Consider the following 26,581-nt stretch of genomic DNA (forward strand, 5'->3'; position numbering starts at 1 on the left):
AACTACTCGGGTTGGCTTGAGTTTGAGTTCAGAAATTACTTGGATTAATCATCTATTGTCTAAAAAACCCCTGAAAATAATGAAGTGTTTGGGATTATTTTAAACCAAATCTGTCCCCCTTTCTTTATGTTTGATCAATTTTATTCTTTTAAATGTGAATCTCTTCCATTTTAAATTACTCAGGGAGAAATGTGTGGTTTCCTACCTTAAAGAAGTCTGCTGCTTGTGTGACCAGCGGTGAATCCATTTCAGGTTTGGAGCGAATGTAGTGGGAATACTGAAGAAATTCCTCCCGCTTCGGTTACATAGGGGACAAGAAATATTTTAAGTTTACAAGGTTGATTTATATTAGCTTTAATATGAACATACACAAAAAAAGCCCAAAAATACAGTGGTTTAAATAAAACTTAATGACAACATCCACTTTCTTAGAATAAACTCATCACACTACTTAGCAATAATTTCCTTTTTATAAGTCCTTTTCACACCAGTGTGTCATTGAGTCATGCTTTTAGTTTTTTAATGACTCTGTTAATTAAAAACAAACAAAATGAATAAAATAGTTTTTTTGAATTGTTGTTATAAAGTTTCTCTCATCATCACTGCACGTTGTTGAAATTAATTTTTCTCAAATTTACATATTTTCTAAGCTTATTTAAATCACTGATTGGGTCATAATTAAAAGACTGTGATGTGGTGCGTCTGTATATACATTTGTATGTGATACAGAGTAAAATCTACATGTTATTTTCCACGTTCCTAATTGTTAAAAGCTTTGCTCATGCACTCTAGCAAAACCTCAGCTAGCACATTACATTTAAGGTCTACTGAGTGCTTTATGTGCACCTAAAAAGTTCTTTACAAAATCAACAAAATATATTAATTGCTGCCTTACTTAAACATTCTAAAAATGAATAAAATATGAAATAAAAGTTTCCAAGCATGAAAAGTATTATTAATATACATTTATACATATATATATATATATATATATATATATATATATATATATATATATATATATATATATATATATATATATATATATATATATATATAAACAAATATGTATACAGGTGCTGGTCATAAAATTAGAATATCATGAAAAAGTAGATTGATTTCAGTAATTCCATTTAAAAAGTGAAACTTGTATATTATATTCATACATTACATACAAACTCATATATTTCAGATGTTTATTTTGTTTAATTTTGATGATTACAAATGACAACAAATGAAAATCTCAAATTCATCATATCAGAAAATTAGAATATTGTGAAAAGGTTCAAAATTGATGGCCCCTGGTGCCACACTCTAATCAGCTAATTAACTCAAACCACCTGCAAAAGCCTTTAAATGGTCTTTCAGTCTAGTTCTATAGGCTACACAATCATGGGGAAGACTGCTGACTTGACAGTTGTCCAAAAGACGACCATCGACACCTTGCACAAGGAGGGCAAGACACAAAAGGTCATCGCTAAAGAGGCTGGCTGTTCACAGAGCTCAGTGTCCAAGCACATTAATAGAGAGGCGAAGGGAAGGAAAAGATGTGGTCGAAAAAAGTGTACAAGCAAGAGAGATAACCGCACCCTGGAGAGGATTGTGAAACAAAACCCATTCAAAAATGTGGGGGAGATTCACAAAGAGTGGACTGCAGCTGGAGTGAGTGCTTCAAGAACCACCACACACAGACGTATGAAAGACATGGGTTTCTGCTGTCGCATTCCTTGTGTCAAGCCACTCTTGAACCACAGACAGCGTCAGAAGCGTCTTGCCTGGGCTAAAGAGAAACAGGACTGGACTGCTGGTGAGTGGTCCAAAGTCATGTTCTCTGATGAAAGTAAATTTTGCATTTCCTTTGGAAATCAAGGTCCCAGAGTCTGGAGGAAAAGAAGAGAGGCACTTCATCCACGTTGCTTGAAGTCCAGTGTAAAGTTTCCACAGTCAGTGATGGTTTGGGGTGCCATGTCATCTGCTGGTGTTGGTCCATTGTGTTTTCTGAGGTCCAGGGTCAACGCAGCCACATACCAGGAAGTTTTAGAGCACTTCATGCTTCCTGCAGCTGACCAACTTTTTGGAGATGCAGATTTCATTTTCCAACAGGACTTGGCACCTGCACACAGTGCCAAACCTACCAGTACCTGGTTGAAGGACCATGGTATCCCTGTTCTTAATTGGCCAGCAAACTCTCCTGACCTTAACCCCATAGAAAATCTATGGGGTATTGTGAAGAAGAAGATGCAATACACCAGACCCAACAATTCAGAAGAGCTAAAAGCCACTATTAGAGCAACCTGGGCTATCATAACACCTGAGCAGTGCCACAGACTGATCGACTCCATGCCACGCCGCATTGCTGCAGTAATACAGGCCAAAGGAGGCCCAACTAAATACTGAGTGCTGTACATGCTCATACTTTTCATGTTCATACTTTTCAGTTGGCCAACATTTCTATAAATCCTTTGTTTTTATTGGTGTTCAGTAATATTCTAATTTTCTGATATGATGAATTTGAGATTTTCATTTGTTGTCATTTGTAATCATCAAAATTAAACAAAATAAACATCTGAAATATATGAGTTTGTATGTAATGTATGAATATAATATACAAGTTTCACTTTTTAAACGGAATTACTGAAATCAATCTACTTTTTTATGATATTCTAATTTTATGACCAGCACCTGTATATATATAAATGTATATTAATAATACTTTTCATGCTTGGAAACTTTTTTCCTAAATGGAATGGCCACCCTTTGGGTGAGTTAAATAAAGGGACTGTTTGGAAAAAGTGTTGAGGATTGTATCCAATTTAAAACCCACAATTCGGTGCTAAATTCTTTGCTTTGAAGACAACTGGAATAAGTGCATCTACCTCTGGTTAGTAGTGATGAAATTCTAAACTAGACTGACTTCTACTGGATTATTATGACCTGAAGATAAAATGTTTAAAGCACATTTTTTTAAAATGTGAGAGATTATTTTGTGAATATATTCAACCCTAAAGGTTTAAATATGACCAATGTTTTTGGGAAACATTGTCAGTGTATAAAAAACCAGGTTCTAGAGAATGATCTAAAAATAATTTGTTGTGTTTCTAGAAATGGGCCTTATTAGTGGAGAGGGTTTTCTTTTATTATCTGCATCTTCAAAAACAAATAAACTGTCCATTTAACTAAGCTCATTGATTCTTAAGATTTAGATTTTCCCTAAAAAGTGGCAGAATAACCGTTGCCATACTTTCCCAGCAAATTATGAAACTTACATATTTGCTGAAGCAGTCTTGTTGCAACAAACTCTGCACGAGAGCCCCCTCCATGGCAGGGAGCAAATTCTGGGAGTGAAAGGCACAGAGGCTGCTCCAGTTGGGGAAGAGCGTGTCTCCCTTCCCCCTGATAGACGCTGGGGTGTCAGAGAGCTCCAGCAGGGGCAGGTATGTTTCTTCAACTCCCTTCAGGACAGCCACGTACTGCCTCTCTGAGCTCAGCATCCTGCACCAGAGCAGGTATAATTTACTGCGGGATGAACAGGAAAGCGGGAAGGGCGAGTCAGTAAATGTTAATGCGAAGAAGGGAAATAAATGGTCTCGCTTTTTAAATGAGAAACAAACATGAAAGAAATCCGAGATGTTGGAAGGAAGCTGGCAGCAGGCAGTGGACGGAGATCAAAGAGATGGTGATGAAAAAAAGATCAGAGATTGCATGCTGATTGATCCCCAAAATGATGCCCCGTTTTTCTTTTTCATCTCAGACTCGCTTAATCTAAAGAAATTTATTCAGTGGGCTGGCTGTGGGAGTTTTAAGGCCAAGTGCTGCTTCTAATGCACTCAGTCGAACTACAACGTTCTCAACAGCAACTTGCAGAAGAAAAACAGGATCAAAGACCACATACCTCTGTGCAGTTGACCCAGTCCTGTCAGTCCCCATGTCCCTCTCAGTCCTCCCCAGGAGGACATGTTGCCGTGGCGACCCTGTGTGATCCACCACTTCTTTGCTGCTGACCTCCACACCTCGAATCAACACGCCACCTCCGACGCCCCACCCAGGGATAGCTGCAGCCATGCTGGTGGTGATGACGGGGTCGGCTACGTTCTTTCGGCCCAGCCAGGACAGGGGGGAATTGCGGCTAATCCCGCCAACGGGAGAGTCTGGTTTTGGGGTGGCAGTGCCTTTGCGGGGGGCCAGGAGAGCCTGGAGGTCAAAGCTGGGGTGGCGCTTCCTGGGAGGCTTTGGAGGGAGTGGGGCCTCGGTAGGCTGCAAGATCAATTAGAAGTCAAAACTGAGAAAGCTGCTCTAAATCTGTTTTAGAGTAACTTTTTAGAGTAAACTTGTTACATCATATTACGATAGGATGATTAAGAAAATGAATGGGATCATAAGGAACAAAGTAGAGTGTGAGTGAGCTTTTCTTTTTTCAATAATGGTCGATACATGCATGATTCACCATTCAGCAGCCATGCCTTGAGATCAAGGAAAGAACATGAATACTGCTCCCTCCATTTACTATTCTTAGGTTATTGTTTTCCTCAGTTTACTTGCTTCTTTATGTTGAATATGGGACAGGTGTAACATTCGCTGTCATTGTGTCATCGTTAGTCGAAAGTTGCTAACTCTTGAGCCGCTGTAGAGATCTACAGTCATGTGGGACAATCTATTGACAGGAAAACTAAACTAATCAGGCAGTCCACACAGAAAAAGATCTTGTTGAAGACACTAATTAAAGTCCAGCAATCACCTAAATATAGTGCTCAGAAGAAGACCTCGGGGTGATGTCCATCAGAGAACGGTCTGTGCTACCGTGGATTCAGTCTTATGAACTTCCCCTCCCTACACAGTGAAACTAAATGAGTTGCATAAGCAGGCCTTAACAATGCCTTTAACAGTCGGGTGAGTCGGTAGCTGTCCTGAACTCCAAAAGTTGTTTTGAGAAGAAATGTCCTGTTTAAAGGAACGTAAAGGAAGCCCAGCTTGCTGGCTGCTAAAATGAGTTACAGCTAGGACATGAGGAAAGGTGCTATGGTTTAGATGAAACCAATATCAAATGCTTCGTTTAATATATAAAGTGCTGTAACACTTAAAATCACCCCTAACATATCTCCATCTGAATCATTCTCTATGGCAGCATTATGGTGCAGCATCATGGTCGCTGTTTTTCAGAAGAGACAGGAAAGCTACTGAAAGTTGATGGACAGCTGGAAGGATGAGCCATGAGGATGGCCATAAAGCCTAGGCTACAAAGGAATGCTTTACATCTAACCAAATCCAAAAAGTCAGGTTATCCTGAACTATCTCTATGGTTATGCTGCTTTAGGCTTAGGAAGGTGGAGGACACAGGGACCACTTTTCCTCACTCTGCCTTATAAGTTTGTCATGTACTTCCCTTTTCCATCATAGTAGCTTAATCTGGTCATGTCCTGTTTGATTGTGACATAGCTGACAAAGATGGCCGTTTTGTTAGACATAGCTTTGGGCTCAGCTTTTACTGTTACTAAATGTTTACTTTTGGCATGAAAACTGGCTCAGAGCTAGTCTGCTTTACTGTTTCTTTCCTAAACAAAACCATGCATGTTAGTTTACCATTACATTTTCTATAATAGAAATTATGTATAGATTAGTGTTTCTGTTATTATTTTGCATGTCTGCTACTGTTTCCTTAAGCCCTCAGGCTGGCTCAGCAGAAGACTGCTCAGCCTGAGCCTGATTCTGCTGTAGGTTTCATTCTATCAAAAGTTTTCCCTCTCCACTATCGCAGCATGCATGCTTAGTGTGAGGGATTGCTGTAGAGGTAATGACAATGCAAGCAAATATCTACTGTAGCTTAATGCTCCTCCAGGAGGAACGAATCATGCAAGGTCAATGACTTAATGTCAACTGGGCATCTTTTGATAGAAACCTTTCAAAAGTCTGACATTACAGTCTGATTGAAGTACCTAGAGGGGACATGTGTTGTAAAATGGTGCTATATAAATAAACTAAAATAAAACTGTATTAAATAGTTTTGCAAAAAAGTGTACAAGCAGCGAAAGGGAGACCCCCCTTTCTGGATGTTAATATTTGCAAAAAAATAGCAGCAAAAATTCCTCACCAAACTTATTCTTGAGAGGGATACATATACATTCAAGCCATGATTTTAATTAAAATGTGTTAAAAATCTAGAAATGTTTGCTCTAAACATCCCATATGTGCAAAACGGTATGCTGGTGGTCCGTCACAATCTCAAGGGAACACAATGTTAGTGGTTAACGTGGTGTTGTGTTAACTAAAATGTGTTAAAAAAAATTCAGTGTTTCCTTCAGATATGTGGATGATATGATTTAGTAAAAATAAATGATGATAGATTTAAACAACAAGGACAAATGCAAATTTACTCACACTTTTCTTGACAGGATTCAGAAGGTTCTGCAGGAACTTCCCTCCACCAGCTCCTCCTGCTCCACCTCCATTTCCTCCCCCTTCTTTCCTGTTCCCTTTATCTTCACCTATCTTCAACGTGGAGCATGTTTGTGGTCTGAACAGAGATGCCAGGGACCCCCAGGACTGTAACCCCCCTTCCCCTCCTACTGCTCCCAGCCCCCAGTCGCCCTCTGCTTCAGGCCCCACCAGGTCCCAGAAGTTGCTGCCGGAGGGTGTTTTGGGCTTCCCCTGGCTTTGGTTCTGTGTCCTTTCAGAGTGGAGGAATCTGGGTTTGACCTGTGCTACAGTCCGCTGGTAGCGCTCTACTGTCTGGGTCCAGAGGTCCAGGAGTGCCCCGCCTCCAAGTTCTATAGCTAAGGATCGGGCATCCTGGAAACGAGAAGGGGGGATTGGAGGGAGGGAAGCAAGGGGGCAGGTGGAAGATGAGGTAGTGGGTGAGGAGGGAGTGGAGGAGACCGCATCACACCACTGGGTTGCCTATGAAATGCAAAAAAAAAATAAAATAAGATTAACAAGAAATGGATTGTAAATGCTTGATCTTCAGAAAGTTTGTGGTGTAAATGTGTTTGTGCTCATATAGCAAATCCACCGAAGATTCAAAGTAATTTGTGTTTGCAATTCAGCAGAGTGTGTTGAAACCATTCTTTTGTTTCTGTGTAATGGCCACAGGTGGCGTAGTGGTTAGAGTATTGGACAATAAAGGACTTACAATACATCAATATGCAGATCTTAGTGCGCTGACCAAACTGTAAAAAAAAATCATTGCTTGAGGATTTGCAAATGTAAACTTCTACCAAGTGCAAAGCGATTTTCCCACACTTTTTATAGTACTTCTAAGAGTCAGTGTAAACTGACATGCAAAAATATCTACAGTCATTTTCGCCGTAATGAGGGATTAGAACAACCCCTGGGAAAACAATTATTGAATCACTTGTTTCTTAAAGCCAGACAATTCCCATTTGAGATGGGTTTAGTTTTGTGACATGTCTGTGATCTGCTTTTTTCGTGCAAATTTAAAAAACAGAATAAACATCCGCCAAGGCCGGTAATTCCATAATTCTTGCTACGGGTTGTAGAATAATAGATTATAAAAAGAGATTCTGCATGTAGATATATTTAGACCATCAGAAATAACATTATTACAGCAATATTATTACAGAAAAAAATGGCTATGCAAGAGGGCACAAAGTGAAGCAGGACAACATATAACCAATATTTAAATCAACCAAAGCAAAGAAAATGACTGAATAAGTATTGTGTCATGTTTTACAAAAAAAGTAGAATATTTCAGATTTCTTTTACTTTTATTATTTTCATCCTTCATTTTGTTTTTACTTTTTTCACAACCACGGTGCTAAATGAATAGTATTTAGTATCATAGTATGTACGTTTTGAATGTATATTGTTTACTTTATGCTTTACTTCTATAAATCTAAATTAAAACAGTAAAAAGGTTTCTAATTTTTGGACATAGCCACTGGGTTGCATGTATCAATATTTGCACATGCAGCAGTCATTGTAGATCAACTAAAACACCACTTTCTGCATGGAGTATAAAATATTGCATGCACAATTCAGTGTCTCTTACTCTCAAACTTTGAAGATCAGACCCTAACTGTAGAACTTTATAAACTCTGAAGCTTTCTGCACTGTGTTACCTCTGTCAGTGTAGACAGCAGGCGCTGTGTGTTGTCCAGTGTGGTCCAGCAGTCTGATAGACAGTGGGACATGTCTCTCAGCTTCTCTCTCACCGGGGGAAGGCGGATCTGGACGTTACTGAGTCCTGCCCAGTTTAGCTCGCTCCAGCCCTCCAAATCGCTGAGCACTGACAGAGTCTCACTGTGCAGCTCCTAAACGAGCCCAGATAAAAAAAAACATTAAGGAGACTCTGGAAAACCATACAATCCACCAAAAGCTTGAGAAGATGCACGCTGAGAAACTAAAACAAATATAGAATCAGTTCAGTGCAACTGAAATTAATAAAATTCAAATCAGAAACATTTAACAATGCTTTGTTGTTAAAAAAGGGAAATATACAATTCTTTCAAACACAGTTTTATCCTCTTTTGACTAAAGTTCCTTATCACCTCATGATTTGGATGTAGATATTCCCTCTCCTCCTTCATACACAAGTCATAATATTAATATAAAAGATGTTGTTTTTTATCTCCAATTGAATTTTTTTTTTGTTTCCAAGGAAGGGCTGCTGACTTAAACATATGGCTTTCCTCACAGATAGACTGGATCCCATTGCCATCATCCACTCTTATAAAATGATGATTGCTTTTATTTACTGCACTTAATTTGTTCATTTCAGTCCAAAGGCACCAAGTTTTTCCTATACCTGGGTTTGTATCACTCACATTGGCTGTTTCTTTGAAAGTCCTGAACTTCTGCTGTTTCAGTGAGAGTCTGCTGAGAGACAGAGGGGGGTCCTTGTATTCCTCCAGCTGGGATTGCACTTGCTCAATCTCCTTGTCACACTGTGGGTTGAATGTCAACAGAGACAAGAAGAAGAGGGGAACATGTGTCACTGTACACAAAGAGAAATCACAGGGGAAGATGGGTGAAAATGCACCAGACAGGAAATGAAAGTAGTCAAACTAAGGCTTACTGCTATTGGTGCAGAATTTACTGAAACGTTTTCACTCGATATAACATTAGCTCTTTGTGTGCTCAGAGGAAGCTGACGAAATAAATAATCTGAGAAGCAGAAGTAAGTCCTGTAGTTTCCATCAAGTCCATTTAAGTAGTAAAAACAGGAAGTAATAAAAATAAACACCAGAAAAAAACTGGATGTAGAAATATTTCATAGTGTACCCCCACCCCCCCAAGCCAATTGATGGAAAAATGTTAAATTAAAGGAATAGTACACCCAAAACATGATTAGCCTTCATTTTCTACTCACCCCCATGCTGAACAACACTCTGGAGTACTTTTTTGATATCTCAAATGCATCTGGAGATCTGGGAGGCTTCTTGCTGTCTGCTGACATTCAAATAATGGAGGTCTATGGTGCCCGAGACAGAAAGGTCCATAAAAGTCCACAAAAAACGTGTCAATATCCCTCCATACTGCTCGTCCAATGTATTCCAAGTGTCCTGAGTGGGTAGCATCCAGAATTTACTCGAAACGAAGTCATTTAGAATGTTTTTAGAGCATAAACAGTAGTGTATAGGATTTCCTGAAAGCGTGCGCCCGCACCTTCACGACGCTACGGAAACCGCGGCAGACCAAACCGGAAGAAAGTGCGCATTCAGCTCAGCAAAGAACTCATGCTCTTCCTCAACACTGAAGTCCTCAGACATTTTTCTTTCGTTGATAATTTCTTTGCACAGGTAAAGAGCACATTTCTTCTTCTACGCTTGCATTATCGGCAGAGCAGACGCTGAATGCGCACTTTCATCTGGTTGGTCTGCCGGCTTCCGTAGCGTCGTGAACTTGCGGGCGTGCGCTTTCAGAAAATTCTATACACTACTGTTTATGCTCTAAAAACATTCTAAATGACTTCGTTTCGAGTAAATTCTGGATGCTACCCACTCAGGACACTTGGAATACATTGGACGAGCAGTATGGAGGAATATTGACACGTTTTTTGTGGACTTTTATGGACCTTTCTGTCTCGGGCACCGTAGACCTCCATTATTTGAATGTCAGCAGACAGCAAGAAGCCTCCCAGATCTCCAGATGCATTTGAGATATCAAAAAAGTACTCCAGAGTGTTGTTCAGCATGGGGGTGAGTAGAAAATGAAGGCTAATCATGTTTTGGGTGTACTATTCCTTTAACCTTTGAAATGTTTGCTTCTGAAAGTTTCTTAAAAACACACACAAACCTTTTCCAGTTTGTCCACCAGCCCTGCCAGTCGTCCCAGTGCTTCCAGATCCCGGCCTCTCCGGTTGGAAATCTGGACGAGCTGATGGAGGGCGTCGTCAACGCTGTCGTACAGCTGAGCAGTGGCAGCGAAAGCAGCCCTGTTCAAGCACAAAAGAAAATCTCATGGTCCATATTTAAATCTTATTTCCATTATTTCTGCACTTTTTTTCTATCTGCTTTTGTAAATCGTATTTACTTTATTCTAGACAATCTAATTTGCTCAATCAAAATGACAGACAGGTTTAACCACTCAATGGTAAAAAACCTGTTGGGGTTTCAAAAACGTGTGCTAGTAATCAAGCATTATCTCTTGATTCTTCGGGCAGCATGAACTCTTTCAACTTTTTCAATCTAAATAAATCAAACATAGAACTAAAGGTTTATTGAATTATTTTCTTTTGGCTTGGAGCTCTTGGGATTTTAACTATTGGTTGGCCCACATGTCAAGCTTTGGTAATTCCTCGCCATACTTTTCTGTTTGCTTGTTCCCTGCTAGTTTCATTCATGTAGCTGAATTTTTTAACTGTCTGGGACTTTACACAGACAAGGATTTTTTGTCTAGCAAAAAAAGTACCTCAGGAAATACAAAATCAGTAGATTAAAATGGTATGGTGACCAAAGAGGACTTTCAAAACTCAAAGCTCTTCTTGTAGTTTAAACTTTCAAAGCCTTTAAATAGACTTGGAGCTTTTTCTTTTATCTTAGTTTGCTTTCTCTTTTTATAGTTTAAGCCATTTGATGATTTCAGTAGAGTTCTTTTGAGTTAGATTAATTCTACAGGTCTAAAAGTAATCACGCCTTTTATTAGCAAAATAAATTGAACTGTGTGGCTATTTATTGTTAATCCATATTTCAACAACAGTGGTGATTACTTTAACAGAATTGATTTGCACAGCTTTTGTGGATTTTCTTATTTACACTTCGGAAATATTTATGTATTCAAACCCGGAGAAATCTGTGAGGCTTTAAATACTTATTCACAGCACTTTACTTACAAGGACATGTACAACCCAACTCAAATGAGAAGTAAGAAAATGGGAGTCTGACTCAGCTTTGGTACTTCCCCTTTAACTTGTTCTATTTTGAAGGGACGACTGTGCTCATAGTGTGTGTCGGAGGGGGTAGGGAGATGATGTGGCTCAGCCACTAACCACTGAACGAGGACACATCATTAGCTGAGTGGTAACGCCAGCACTAACAAACAGTGGTTGGTTTGTTATCTGATTGTTTTTTTCATGCATAGTTTGAAATGACTTGTGTTCAAAGACTTGACAGCATGCAAATACAGTCAAGAAGGCCTGGTGCAACTTAAAAAAACCCACAGATATTTACAAATCATATGACTCATGTAAAGGTGCTGTCACTCATTACATTCCTTCCTGTTTTGCTATCACCACCAGTCAGTGCGTGGTTGTGGGTGGCTGGTGTCAAGCTCCGTCAGGAAGAACTCACACATACTAGAACATGCAAACTTTATGTGCAAAGGGCCTTGGCTTAGAGGCCAGACTCTTAATGCTGCTGATATGGAAATAGTTTTCCCTTCCTCCGTCTTAAAATAAACTGAAGCAAAGTTAAATGATATGTTTTTGTAGACATCAGTTTCCATTCTTGTCAGGGTATGATTAGGCCAGTTGGTCATTCCCAAACTGCAGCAAGTTTTAAAGTAAAACATTCCATTCAAAGATGTTTTTTTTTTTTTCAATTTTTCTGGATTGAGACCCATTCACCCCTTTGTCATTGTCCCTGTTCCTACCAAGGAAAACACTTTCCCACAGGGTGATGCTACCTGTGTAGGCCAGCCAGCCAGATGAAAAGAACTGAATCTAAAGCTACAGGTGAATTCAGGTGTCTGGTACCTGCAGTCAGGTGACCTCTGTGCCAGTCCAGACGAACAGTTATTCAGTCCTGCTAGCCAGGCTCCGCCCCTCTGCTGCAGCTCTGTTAGGCGTTGGTCGGCCAGGACACTCGCCATGAGCTGTCGGTGTTTGTCAATGCTCTGAGGAATAGCCTGAAGAAAAACCATTAGTTCAGCCACTGCAGAACTCATCCATCAAGTTTTAACGATTAGATAAACAGTGGGCAGGAAAGGACACACAGCATCTGCTGGAAGATTGGCAGCAGTTTACCTTAATGTTGTTTGGCATCTCTTCTGTCTCCATTGACTGCAGTGCTTCTCTGAGCAGAGAGAGGGCGCTCTCACAGTGCTCGGTCAGTTTCTCCAACCTCTGTTTGGAAATAAGCAAAGGCACAAGTGGAATTAGTGACTTCAACATCCACTGCAGGGCAGACTTTCACACCTTCCTGTTATCTTTCCATTCCTCTCTTCAGCTTGCTCTCTCACCCTCACCCTCCTCATAGCTTCATATAACATGAAGGAATTCAAAACTTCACAGAACCAATTCAGTCAGTTCAGTTTGACTCATTTAACTAAATTAGTTTTATCATAAGGAGGAAACAAAAAAAGGAAAACTACATAAAGGTTTTTTATCCAAACTGAGGCACAAACTGGGGCAAAGATGTGACCAGCAGGGACGGATCTATATGGGGGCAAAGTTGGGCAGTTAAGTAATACATTTCTGCCATCATAACATGTGGCAGATAAATGATTTCCGGTTACATATTGTAATATAAAGAAGGCAAATTTTTCCAAATCTTGACGTTTGTACATTGCAGATAACATTGAAAAGAAAATGTTAAATTGTTGACATTTCTACACTGTTTTGAAAAAAGGATGTCAACAAGCATGTATTTGCATAAGATATTTTGCTGCCTAGCACAACAATAATAACCTTAAAGGTATAGCCACAATAATTTTCTTTTTTTTTTTTTTTATTCCTATGATAGTAACACTCTCTTTGCATACAAAGTTTTATTTTTTCTGAAAGATTCCTGTCCTGTTGACTTATAGCTGTAACTTTTTTTGCTCATTCTGTTATTAAACGAAGCTCTTTGTGTTTATTTACATTAACAATAGACACCACCAGTTTCCAAAGTGCGCTGTTGCACTTTAAGAAATGGAAATGTCATGAGAGTTGTACAGAACGAAATGTCCTTTTGTATACACTCTGTGTATGCAAAACGACTAAAGTCTAAGGTCCCTACCCACCGAGCAAAACACATGTGCACAGGTAGCTAACGGTTAGCCAGTTAGCATCTCAGTTAGCATAAGACTGGAATAGTGCTGGGAATACAGTATGAATGTTGGTGTTTGCTGAAGCTGCCGAGGCGTTCTGTGTTTGCAGAGTTAATTAATGTGAATAAACATCCTCATTAATACTGTGAGAATACTAATAACAATGCCATCTTAGTCGCTACAGTTTTAAGAACAAAAAAATTAATTGATTTATGAATTGATTGATTGACTGAGATTGATTGATTGGGTCGAACCTTAATGTTGTGTCCATGTTTGCGTTTGTTATGGTTAGGAGTTTTTATTCTCCTTGATGTTCTGTTACGTGCCTCTTAGATTTGCTGTAAATTGTTATTTTCACCAATACCAGTTGGTCTTTGATCATACCAAGCCACTGCTTTACTGTGAGGGATTACAGGCTGGCTGGGCTCTATTCAGGCTTTTTGATACTTTTGATACCCCGCTGGGGCTCTATTTAGGATGAAGAAGGACTATCCAGACACGATCAGGACAGATACTTGGTGTATATTGCTTTATTTTATTGTGATCAAATGTTTTTTTTTTTTTTATAGGCATATAAAATGACTGGGAACATTTAAGAACTTTCAGAAAAGAAAAAAGTGAGGGCTGGAATCAATAATATGGACTCATTCCAAGACTTCTTTTTCCAGTTTTTTTCCCCCCATATTCATTGATTATATAAAACCTTTTTTTTTTAACCAATACCTAAAATATATTTTTGTTTCTTAGAATAAAAAAGCATGCCATAACGTTGTGTTTTTCGGGAAGTTTGATTAAACCTCCCCGATTGGCTCAAAACCATGTCTGTCAGTAATTGTTAAACCCCAGAGGTAATGTTTCCAGTCTGATTTCCTCATGATCACTCCACTCCACACTAAATTCAGTAATCACAGTGACTGCTTGGATCTAGTACTGACAACAGAGACGCTTTTTTATCTAAACAGAAGAAGCAAACAGGATTTTTACCAGTCTGAAGGCCAGCCAGTCTGAGTGGCTGTGACTGAAGTCTCCATCCAGCCCTTTAGGAAGCTGCTGGTTGTCCACATACTGCTGAAGGACTCCTGTGCCACGCACCATGTGTGTCTGAGAAGAAAAACAGATAATTATAAAAAGAGGCAATATACAAAAGCGAAAGAAAGAAAAGATGAACAGGCTGTTATCATGCAAAGAAAGCTTAGTGTGACCGTCATTTGGTGGGATGTCACTTTAACAAGCAATGTTTCATAACTGCCAAGCTCTTATATACAAACCACATGTCTCAGATAATTTTGCCCTGCAAGCTTGCTTAAAAAATGCTGACTGACAGATGAAAGCTCTAACTTCAGGCAGCTGCTTGAAAAGTGTTGCAATGCAGGATCAACACAGAGGGTCAAAATCATAGTGAATTAATTCCCCAACAAAGGGAATCTGACATCATCATATCTGCAGAATCTAAAGCTTGATTTTGATTATGTTAGAGAGGGAGTAAGGTTCACGCAATTAGTTATAAATAGCTTCTTATGAGCAGCAAACAGCATTTTATTTTGGTTAAACAGATATAAGTTTGGACCTTAGAGTTAAGTTGGTTATATTATACTGTATATAAATATCTGTATAGCTGTTAGTCTTCCTCCTCCACATGCTGTCTGTGTGAGGTCACCTCTATTCCTTCTATTGTTAAGGAAAGGGACTCCTGCTGATTCTCCACCAAAACCAAGACTGATCCAAGACCCCCAGGAACCAAGACCTGGAACACACAGAAAGCCTGTGTTTGTTCTTTCAGTCCATCTACAGTATAATTAAGCACACGAGCAAATATTTGGCACATTTGTCTTAACAACTACTTTGTTGTTCCTTCGCCTCACCTGGAACCGTTTAAGTGCAGAGAGGCAAAGAGAGGATGGTTGGGATCGTCTGCTGTCTATGAGCACCGTCAGCCCCTTTTCTTTGGCTTCAGGCCTGATGAGGAATAATAAATAAAGGTGATTAAAACATGGGTAAAGCATTTTTTAGAGAAAAAACAAATGTTGTTATTTTTCTACAAGGGGTCACAGAGATCATTGCAAATCTAAAGGTATTTTCTAAATGAGGTCTGTAAAAAACTTGAACGTTAGATCAAATTTCAGGTTTCCCTCACAAAACAGTTTCACTGTTAACATGAATAGACAATTGGAAATCAGCATTGATGAATATATAGAAAAATATTAAAAAGTTATTATTTCAAGTAAAAGAAAAATGGAGGGGGTTCAGTGAGATATGTGGACATATTTTTGATCTGAAATGTCTTCTGTTAATATTTCTAGTGAGTTCCCTGTCAGATTACTGTTGGTGTTACAATTTTGGTCAATATTTAAAATACTGATTAAATAGCTTTTTAACCAATTATCAATTTCCAAAACCATAAACCCTGACCTTTGACAATATATTCTGGTAATTTCTTGAACATTTTCTAAACTACGGTGTTGAATAATTATGGAATTTTGCAGAATACTGTATCAATGAAAGTAATTAGAATTGAATCAGTGACATAATAGAAACCAGTAATTTTTTTATATCATACAAACTAAGTTGGGAGTTTTTCAAAAATCTTTTGATAAATATATTTCTTATGAATATTAAAAAACTTCACAAAGTATTTGGAAATCCCTACAAGCAATTTTTAAATATAAAGCATTTTATCAGAGGATCCTCTGCTTTATATTGTTCAATGTGAAGAAAAAGTTCTGTTAAAATTGTTTTCCTTGGCTCTTCATTGAAATTTTCCTAAAGTTAATGGTAATCTGCTGGGCCGGCCCTCCCTACATAATGCCGGCCCCAACACTTACACTCTGGCCGAAGCACCTACTGGTGACAGTAAATAACTCAAGGAGCTCAAGAAGTAATACAATGTTAACTACCTTAAAGGAATAGTACACCCAAAACATGATTAGCCTTCATTTTCTACTCACCTCCATGCTGAACAACACTCTGGAGTACTTTTTTGATATCTCAAATGCATCTGGAGATCTGGGAGGCTTCTTGCTGTCTGCTGACATTCAAATAATGGAGGTCCATGGCGCCCGAGACAGAAAGGTCCATAAAAGTCCACAAAAACGTGTCAATATTCCTCCATACTGCTCGTCCAATGTAATCCAAGTGTCCTGAGTGGGTAGCATCCAGAATTTACTCGAAACGAAGTCATTTAGAATGTTTTTAGAGCATAAACAGTAGTGTATAGGATTTCCTAATAGCGCCCCCATGCGCGCTCACGATTCTACGGAAGCCGGCAGACCAAACCGGAAGGAAGTGCGCATTCAGCGTCTGGTCTGCCGATAATGCAAGCGTAGAAGAAGAAATGTGCTGTTTACCTGTGCAAAGAAAGAAACAACGAAAGAAAAATGTCTGAGGACTTCAGTGTTGAGGAAGAGCATGAGTTCTTTGCCGAGCTGAATGCGCTGGTTTGGTCTGCCGGCTTCCGTAGAATCGTGAGCGCGCATGGGGGCGCTATTAGGAAATCCTATACACTACTGTTTAGGCTCTAAAACGTTCTAAATGACTTCGTTTCGAGTAAATTCTGGATGCTACCCACTCAGGACACTTGGATTACATTGGACGAGCAGTATGGAGGAATATTGACAAGTTTTTGTGGACTTTTGTGGACCTTTCTGTCTCGGGCGCCATAGACCTCCATTATTTGAATGTCAGCAGACAGCAAGAAGTCTCCCAGATCTCCAGATGCATTTGAGATATCAAAAAAGTACTCCAGAGTGTTGTTCAGCATGGAGGTGAGTAGAAAATGAAGGCTAATCATGTTTTGGGTGTACTATTCCTTTAAGGATGCATTCAGTATATATCGCCCTTCCTTGTCATGCACATCCTTGTGACGGTTGGCTTATGCTGTAATTTTCTATATTTTCAAACTGTAAAATCCTTGCAACAAACTCAATTATAATAAAACGAAATGCTTTCTTAAAACGAAAATATGATGTTCCTCTTATATTTGGCGAAATTATGTTCAAATATTTTGCTAAAATATGTTGCGGTGCAGTAATGGGGTTTTGCATCTGAAGTCTAACATTCCCCGTCTTACGTGCATTGTTGCCAGGTTGGGATGTTTGTTGGGGTGTAGATGGAAAAATGCCAGGGCCGAAAATCGTTCCCAGTCCGAGTCTGCAGGTCTCTTTCTAAGAATCACCTCGCACTGTCTCAGTCAACATATATGATAATATAATAGTGTATTTGTATATAGAAAATATTATAATTATATAGTATATATAATAGTATAAAGAATATAGAATTTAAAGTCCTCCTTCTCACATATAAAGCCTTAAATGGTCAAGCTCCATCTTATATCAGAGATCTGATTGTTCCTTATGTTCCTAACAGAGCACTTCACTCTCAATCTGCAGGTTTACTACTGGTTCCTAGAATTTCTAAAAATAGAATGGGAGGCAGATCTTTTAGTTATCAGGCTCCTCTCCTGTGGAACCAACTACCAGTTTTAGTCTGTGAGGCAGACACCCTGTCTACTATTAAGGGTTGGCTTAACTGTCCTTTTGCATAAAGCTTATAGTTACAGTAGAGTGGCTCAGGTTGGCCTGAGCTATCTCTACAGTTATGCTGCTATAGGGATAGACTTCTAGAGGACATAGGGACCCCTATTTCATCATTCTGCTTCATTCCATCTCTATTCTCTATTGTTGGTTCAATCTCTAACGTTATGCTCTCTCTGTTTTTTCTCATATTAGCTTCACCTCGTCTGTTCCTGTTTGACCGTGACACCATCCTGGAGAGCAGTATCAGCTGTGCTGCTGCCATCAACACCTTTGTTTATAGATGTTTGAGATCGGCCTGTTTGTTTTTGAGTGTAGTCCTGTTTCTCTGACTGTTACAGGCTGGATGTGCTCTCCTGATTCTCTGAGATGGGAGCTGGCTGTTGCTTACAGTTGCTTTTTGTATCTCTGCTTCTGTCTCTTTGAATCCCAGTCAGTGGCACGGGAAGGGGGGTGCTGTGGGGGCTGCAGCCTCCCTCGTCATAGCATCAGCCCCCCATGGTGGGGGGCTGTGGGGTAACATAATATCGTACTTAAAAACATGAAATTATTTATGTATTTATTTTTTAAAAGACTGTGTTTGATATGGGATTAAAATGATGGGCTGTGTATAAGATATAAACTAATGATTCATTATTTTAATATTTCATAAAAAACTAGGCTACTCCCCCTGAAGTGCTTCCGCCACCTCACATTCGTTTAGGCATGGGTAGCAATAGGCAGCAGAAATGTATTTCTGACTATTTCGAGGTGAGAAATGGTTTTAATTCCCCTATACGCTAGAATAAGGCTGCATATCACTAAATATTATGTCTGTATTAAGTGATAAAATATGAAATTATTATTTTTTTGTGTGTGTGTTTTTTGTTTCAGATATGAAATCATTCCCCATATCCATAGTCGAATGGACTTTCAAGATGTTCAATGCTCAGTTTAGGCTATATTTAGGCCATGTTTCATTCAAGTATTCCTGTTCCTGTTGATTGCAAGCTCTTGTTTGTCTTCAATTCAATTCAATTCAGTTTATTTATATAGCGCCAGATTCACAACACATGTCATCTCAAAGCACTTTACAGTTCAACCAGATCATCCAGTCAAATTGATACAAAGTTTTCTATCTAAGGAAAACCAGTTGATTGCATCGACTCATTGACTCAAATACAATCCCTCACACTAAGCATGCTTGTAGCGACAGTGGAGAGGAAAAACTCCCTTTTAACAGGAAGAAACCTCCAGCAGAACCAGGCTCAGTGTGAGCGGCCATCTGCTGAGGCCCACTGGGGTTCAAGGAGACGGAAGCAGAGACATAAAAAGCAGCTGTAAAAGGCGGCCCTGTCCAGGAAACACACAGCCAGGCAGACGATCAATTTTGAATGATTAAAAGAGAAGATATAAAGTTTAAAATGTTCATGCTTTGTTCCGATGCATTTTAAATGGCAGTTTTTGGCGACAAATGTAGGCCTACAATATTATGTTAAAAACGTCAGCCACAGCCCTCAACATAATGACGTCATGTGTTTTTTCCAACCCAGCCAGCCCCCCTCGCTTGAAACAGCTTCCAGCGCGCCTGATCCCAGTCGGCCTTGGCAGATGGCCGCTTAAATTGAGCCTGGTTCTGCTGGAGGTTTCTTCCTGTTAAAAGGGAGTTTTTCCTCTCTGCTGTCGCTACAAGCATGTTAAGTGTGAGAGATGGCATTCAAGTCAATAAGTCGATGCAATAAACTTGCTTTCCTTAGATAGAAAACTCTGATTCAATTTGACTGTATGATCTGCTAAACTGTAAAGGGCCTTGATATGACATATGTTGTTAATTGGCACTATATAAATAAACTGAATTGAATTGATACGTGGACCAAATTGGACAGATTTTAAACAATCAGCTCTGTTCTGCCCTGGGGCAGGGTGGGGCAGGGGCATGTTTAAAACTTCTCTAGCTCCATTTTTTTTGTTTAAAAAATAATCCAATGGGATTTTTCCCCCAAGCCAAGAAAAATGATTATATTTTATGCCCTTTCACATCGTTACCATGATTGTGGTCAAAGGTGGATTACTTTGTAACTGTTGTTATTCCGAGAAACATTGTTAAACAGAAACAGTGTAAAGCAAAATCAGAACATAAATCACACTTTATTTAAGCTTACCGAGTTATTCGGTGGTAACATGAAAAAATCTGTGCCATTTCCTCTGAGCAGAATCCCTCCTCTGAAGCATCTGCATCTGTGAAAACCAGAGCTCGCCCTAATCTATCCACAGTACCTGCAGAAATAAAGGTAAGTGATCACAACCAAAGATCAATGACATGATAAGTGGATGCTGTCCTGCTTGTTTTTTATTCATACTATTTACTTTACCATTGGTTTAATTTTGTCCTCTAAATATGAGACTTGAGATAAATGCAAACCTGACACATGAACAGGATAGATGTAAGCAACAGAATCTTGCCTGTCAGCTGTAGCTTCCCCGACTGGAGTAATTCTGTAACCAGTTCCCTCAGAAGCAGAGGATCTTTGGAGGTAACACCGTTTATTTGGTCAGTACATGTCTCTGGTGATCCAGCCTCCTCAGTTGAGTGGTTAAATAAAGATGTGCCTGACTGACCATTGCACACAGGCAACAATCCATTTTCTGTCTCAACTGGAATATGAGAAAAGCAGGAACATTGCTGTAAGAATATCTGCGGGCTGAGTCAAATAATGTAAAGTTAGAACATATTCCTCACCTCTGCTGCTTTTCCTTGTGTTTTTCATCCCTTTAGTGACAGTTCTGGGCGCTCCATCAGGTTTGTCAGTATTTTGTGTTTCCTTAGACTTGTTCTCTTCTGGGACTGGAAGCTCTGATAATGCAGAGTTGGCTGTGGGACTTGGTAGGGGACTTTTAGCCTGTAGTTTTGTACCCTTTTGGGTTTTGCCACCATTCCTGGCCTTGCCTTTGGCACCCTTCCCCTTCCTTTTCCTCCTAAACCACAAAATTGTACATGTGTGCATTCAAATAAAGTATACAATATATAAGAAAAAATAGATAGTATTTACCGTGGCGCTCTGAATCCTGCCGTTTTGACTTCTTTTCCTCTAGGACACACTCTGTCTTCCGTCCTTCCTTCAAACCTTTCGTCTAGGATCTTTGTTTTTGGAGACTTCCCCATTTTAGACTGACTAATTGATGTATTTTTACATTCAGGAACTTCAGCAGATAGTGTCTCTGGTGTGTCTGGCGTTGGCGTAACAATATCGCTGTCTCCACTCAGTGGTTTATCAGCATCCTCAAACACAGAGTCCGATTGTGAACCATGATCTGATTGGCCCTCAACATCATGGCCACTTTTAGGGTTTAAAGCATAGATTTCACTTACTACCAAGCTGTCACTGCTCTGAGAGTCTTTATTTTGTTGTCCATCTCTGCACGGTTGTGGGAAGCTGTTGCTCTCTCTCTCCTTACCCACACCAGGCCTCCTCTCTTTCAGCTGACCATCAAAATATAGGCTGTTGTTTTCCAGACTATTGCTGCCTCTATTTGTTTTATCTCCTTCATCTGAGTCATGAGCAGAGGAGGAATATGACTGCCTTACTCTGGCAGATCCTTCAATTGTTATCGGAGGCATTGGCAATAGCATATCATCATTTGGATTTACTTTCTTCTCCTTGGTACTGTACGCACCGCGAAAGCTTCCTGATCTTTCTGTCTTTGCGTAACCCCAAGCCTTTCCTTTGCGAAGTTTAATGGCCTTACCTCTCCTGCATAAGGGCAATGTTCTGGTCTTACTAATCCCATGCATCTCCAAGTACCTCTGCTTGGGATCAACTCCCCCATCAGGTCCCCCTCTGGGCTCCAAAAGTTCCACATAATCCCCATCCATGTGAGGTTGCCTTGCCGTCCGTCCCAGCCCATCTTCACTGCGCCTTCGTCTGAAAGCAGGAGCAGAGTGCATGCTGTTTGATGGGAGACTTTCATCCTCTTCCTCATCCCAGGACCAGGTGTCAGGGTCTCCTGAGGAGGAGCCGTCCCACCCACTCAGGAAGCTACTCCCCTCACTGGAAAGTCTGTTGGAAACCATGCCAAGCTCCTCGGATGGGTCGTGAAGGAATTTTGGGTAGACGACTTCCTTCCATGGTAGTCGTACTACACCATCACATGTACTGACCAGACAGGTGTCGAGTCCTCCTCCAACTGTGTAAAAATGACAGAAGTTAAGGTTTGTATGAATCTGACATGATTATTCTTTACATATAAAAACAGTAATTCCACTTCATGCTAAAGAACAACTTAATCTTATTTCATGTTTAAGATTCTAGGAAAGAGTGAGGATTAATTGGGAAAGAGAAATGCCCTGGTAATTACTTAATTACTTAAAAAGATCATCATGTTATAGCCATATTGAAAAGTTTGCTGATTGATTGATTGGTTGAATTATTGGTTGGTTGGTTTATGGATAAGTCATCTACTGTGACAAACAGCCTTAAAGGCCATTCTTGTTATTGTTTTTGCTCCACCTCTAGTAGTTAACACGATCTCTTGCAGTATTATTATTGCCATCAATGGTTAAGGTTCAAATGTTAATGCTGCTATAGGAGTCCTAATAGCAAACATTTGCTAGTTTTAGTCATTTCAAACACAGACTAATGAATAAGGGTTTTCCTTCGCTTGGCTCAATGAATGCATGCACACCTAAGATGAGAAAGATTATGGCCAGTGTATTAATTGGACTCCATTCTGTTGTGAATGACCAGGCTCATTTGTGCATTTATATAATTATCATTTGTGTCTTGGGTTATTGAGTCAAATTTTGTTGGGATCAATATCTTAAGTTGTACAAATTGTAGATGTGTTTGCCTGGAAAAAAGATTATTCATTCTCCTTAAAGAACAAGCATTTTTGAAATTTAAAATATTTAAAATGAATGAAGTAGTGGCTTTAGAAGATAACTGTTCTAAGATGAATAGACTTGAGTTATGAGATATCCACATAACAGGCATAGTCGTGAACAGGCTAGTGTTTAGGATAAAATAATGTAATACTCATTGCCAACAGGATTACGTAGAAACATTTTATCCTCATATTACAGTGAAGGAAGTTATTTGCATTTATATATTATTTCAAATGTACATACAAATGACAAGAAATAAAAATGTTCATTTACTTTAGACCATATAATCCTCAGGAAACTGTGTTTGTTTATCCTTTTGTCAAATTTATTTATATTTGTGCTTTGTTTTGACTCAATGTTTAGTCCATTCCATGGTATGAAGCTACATACAGATGCACACCAGCTACAGTAGTAGCCATTGGCTACATTGGCTTAGCCCTTGGCTAAGAACCAGCCAGGGGCCCATCGAGAAAAGTGGGGAAACTTTGAATGGCTACTACTAATGTCTGTACTGTAAAAAATTGCACTCTTTTGAACCTTAAGCTCTCCTCTTAAATTTTAACCCAAATCTTGGTCAGAAAATATTATGTCAAAGTTATGCTGTTTTAAATCTTACCAGAAACCAATAATTGTAGAGTTTTACCTTTTCACTGAACTAACTTATTTTGTTTATTACTTAAAAGATCATATAAGAAGTAAGGCTTACCTTCTCTCTTGTGACCGCGTTCTTTGTTGATGCTATGGAGCCACTCAGAGGTGAACACCAGGGGATGCTGTGACTCCGGGACCAAGATTTCTTGCACCGTACGACCCCCAGGGGCCAAGCATTTGAGGGCCAGTCGTGGGCAGCGCGTAGAAAAGGGCACCACCTGCAGGTAGAAGTCATTACTGCGCAGAAGCCTCCAGTCCAAGGTGGAGAGCTGAACGACCACTTTCTCGCCGAGGCAGAGGGGCCAGCCGGAGTGAAGGAACAAGCATCCCAAATACTGAGACTGAAGCCATAAAATGGGGACAAGAAGATAATAAGTTAAAATGCATTAGAGAGAGAGAGGAAAAATAACAGTTTACAAAAATGGGGAATGTTTTAGATTTCTTTAAAAAATGTTTTTATATGAATGACAACAGGTTGATTCCTGTTGCTTCCTGAGGTTACTTCCCTAAAAATACCCTGCTAGTCACCTTTGGGTAAAGTAACAGGTATGTTTCAGGAAAGCAATCAGTTATAAATTAATAACAATATCAAAAAAGCATCCATTGATTTATATCAGACTATAACATTTTTTTTCTCACGTCAAAATACATCCTGGTTCTTAAAAATAATCAGAAAGTCCCAGAAAAGTATCCAGAATTTTCTAGGAAAATGCCATTATAGAAAATATTTTCTTAGATTCTGAAACACAATGTTAATAACACTATGTTAATACTAAATTATATATCTTATAATAACAGTTTGGAAGTACCACTCATGTTTAACCATTTATCGTTTTCAAAAGTACTGCATAGCCATTCAAAGATAAAGACTTTATCTGAAAAGTTAATGGAACGTAATACATATATTCCAAAACAGTAACAGGTATGTTAAAGGTTTGGGTATCACATAAATTTCAGGAAACTAACCTTACGTTATACCAAAATAAATTCAATCATAATGTCAGGAGAGTATTTCTGGAAATACAGGGTAGGCTCAGAAAAGAATGTTTTATTTTATTTGGTAGTGTCACATTAGTGTCATTATTAAACAGCAAGACTGTTAGTCATCAAGGCCATGGTGAATTTAAAATAGTTTAAAAACAAAATCAGCTGGACTTCAGTTTTTATTGTTGAAAAAGTTTCTTCTGCCTTTGAATTGAGAAAGTTATTCTTGTAAAGGACAAAGGACTTTAATCTTAAAGAACAAAAACAAAAAACAAAGCCTAATTGTTTTTTTAACCTTAATTATAGTTTTAGATACACACAAAGTAAAGTAAGCTTTAGTAAAGTTCTTGGTACGTGTCTGGTAAGTTGAGGTAAAGTGTTGAGGAAAGTTTTTTTTTTTATTGAAGGTTACATCTATTCCAATTCCCTTCCCTTTATCTGCTTTAAGTGAGTCCTTCTCAGATCCTATTTTTTCAGAGATTCAGTTTCTGTGTCATTTGGTTCAACTTAGCATCTCTAATAAACTGAATCTCTAGAACCTGTTTGCTGTGGTCAGCTTTGGGGATACATGTACAGCTAAAACCGAAACAAATGTCAAACCAATGAGGTGTTTTCCAATTTGTAAAGCTGCCTTTATGAACTGTAACAATGGGAAAACTCTAGAGAGCTGTGAGTCAGGCAACAATTTACAGATGACCAACTCATCACAAGTTTCAAAAGCCCACTAATCTATAGGAGGATAAATGGATCGGCTCATTTGCACATCGGTATACGAGAAGGAGATATATATATATATATATATATATATATATATATATATATATATATATATATATATATATATATATATATATATATATATATATATATATATATATATATATATATATATATATATAAAACATCCTTCTCATAACATCCCAATTACTAGATTGATCTATTACTGTAATACTCCTTCATCCAAGCATTTATCTGAGCTCAATGAATGCTGTGTCAGACGTTTATCCTGCCACTCAAAGCCTGAACTTGTTTCCACTATACCAAGTAATGTCTAAAACACAGAAACAGAGCTGTTCCCTTTCCTCCTCATATCCTCAAGACACGAAACGTGATCACATTAAATTCCCTCCTTGACCTCTGCTCGGTGTTTCCTTCTGCTCCTCACTGCCCTTTATTTCATTTCTTCTCTCAATCCCCCTCCTTTTTGTGTGTTCTATAACTCAGGTCAAGCTGCAGACAAGTAAAATGGCCGATATGTTTTACCATTTTGGCTCTTAGCAGAAAAAAAAAATATGACTTCTAAAACTTTCTGTGTTCTGTGGTCTTCTCCTCTCCACCTACTTCTCTTTCAGACCCCAGAGTTTTTACTGCTATGACTTGCAACTAACATCTTCCCTTTTATTTTAACCGATAAACACAAACGTAGGAACGAAGGTCATGGTCATTCTCTCGAGTCTCTCCTCTAATGTCTCAACGCCGCCCTGCAGGTTCCTCCCTCTCTTGCAGCAGTAACACAATCACACATGGAAGGAATTATTTGTCATGACTCAGAGTCTGACTCCCATCCCAGGCAACTCCACTCAGCGACAATGAAAACATCATTTGCTCCCAACCCCTGCTTGTTAACGTGTATTTCAGAGCGAGTCTGCAGAAGAAACTGAAAAAAAAAAAAACTCTACAGAGGAATGTGAGAAAGCTAAAGCATTAACGCATGCACAGAAGCCCAACGGCTGTTTGACTTTGGGTCATAGAAAGAACAGTGAAAGAGCAATTAAGTTAAAGGATCACATTTCTTGTTTGAACACATACTGCTGATTATTTATTTGTGTTTAGTTGAATTCACTGGATAGGTAACAGAGAGGTTGTAAAGTGTTGTCTTAGTGTTATGATCTTGTTGACAGAAGTGTTAAATTACAAAGCAAACCTCATACTTTTGCTTCATTTATTATGTGATGTATATCTATATTTTTTTGTTGTGTGAAAATATATCTTTATCAGCATGTTGTTTCAATATGCTTAAGCTCTGTCCTCACAAAAGTGATTTTCTGCCCATGAAAAAAAATTAGCAAAGAATCCAAATCTATAGTAACTACAGCAGCCACTTTAAAAAAATATTCCTATAAGTTATCTATTT

The 26,581-nt window shown here is 38.9% G+C and overlaps 1 protein-coding gene across 2 annotated transcripts in view; it reads right to left on the bottom strand.

The window, feature by feature from the left end:
• Nucleotides 1-26,581, bottom strand: part of arhgef40 (Rho guanine nucleotide exchange factor (GEF) 40) — a 61,502-nt gene that overhangs the window by 16,570 nt on the left and 18,351 nt on the right. Inside the window, exons 4-20 of one of the 2 annotated variants that reach the window (XM_038300282.1) lie at nucleotides 23,519-23,804; nucleotides 20,981-22,115; nucleotides 20,671-20,906; nucleotides 20,394-20,585; nucleotides 20,093-20,207; nucleotides 15,285-15,378; nucleotides 15,080-15,166; nucleotides 14,407-14,523; nucleotides 12,416-12,514; nucleotides 12,146-12,297; nucleotides 10,249-10,387; nucleotides 8,778-8,897; nucleotides 8,073-8,264; nucleotides 6,373-6,891; nucleotides 3,893-4,254; nucleotides 3,267-3,492; nucleotides 206-295 (exon numbers count right to left, since the gene is read on the bottom strand). In XM_038300282.1, coding sequence (XP_038156210.1) covers nucleotides 206-295; nucleotides 3,267-3,492; nucleotides 3,893-4,254; nucleotides 6,373-6,891; nucleotides 8,073-8,264; nucleotides 8,778-8,897; nucleotides 10,249-10,387; nucleotides 12,146-12,297; nucleotides 12,416-12,514; nucleotides 14,407-14,523; nucleotides 15,080-15,166; nucleotides 15,285-15,378; nucleotides 20,093-20,207; nucleotides 20,394-20,585; nucleotides 20,671-20,906; nucleotides 20,981-22,115; nucleotides 23,519-23,804 — 4,161 coding nt within the window. Of the gene's footprint in view, nucleotides 1-205; nucleotides 296-3,266; nucleotides 3,517-3,892; nucleotides 4,255-6,372; nucleotides 6,892-8,072; nucleotides 8,265-8,777; nucleotides 8,898-10,248; nucleotides 10,388-12,145; nucleotides 12,298-12,415; nucleotides 12,515-14,406; nucleotides 14,524-15,079; nucleotides 15,167-15,284; nucleotides 15,379-20,092; nucleotides 20,208-20,393; nucleotides 20,586-20,670; nucleotides 20,907-20,980; nucleotides 22,116-23,518; nucleotides 23,805-26,581 lie in introns of both variants that reach the window. The other variant, XM_038300281.1, reaches the window with a different exon arrangement.

The sequence above is a fragment of the Cyprinodon tularosa genome, unplaced genomic scaffold (assembly GCF_016077235.1).
Source record: "Cyprinodon tularosa strain WSP-4 unplaced genomic scaffold, ASM1607723v1 ctg445, whole genome shotgun sequence".
Lineage (NCBI taxonomy): Eukaryota > Metazoa > Chordata > Actinopteri > Cyprinodontiformes > Cyprinodontidae > Cyprinodon > Cyprinodon tularosa.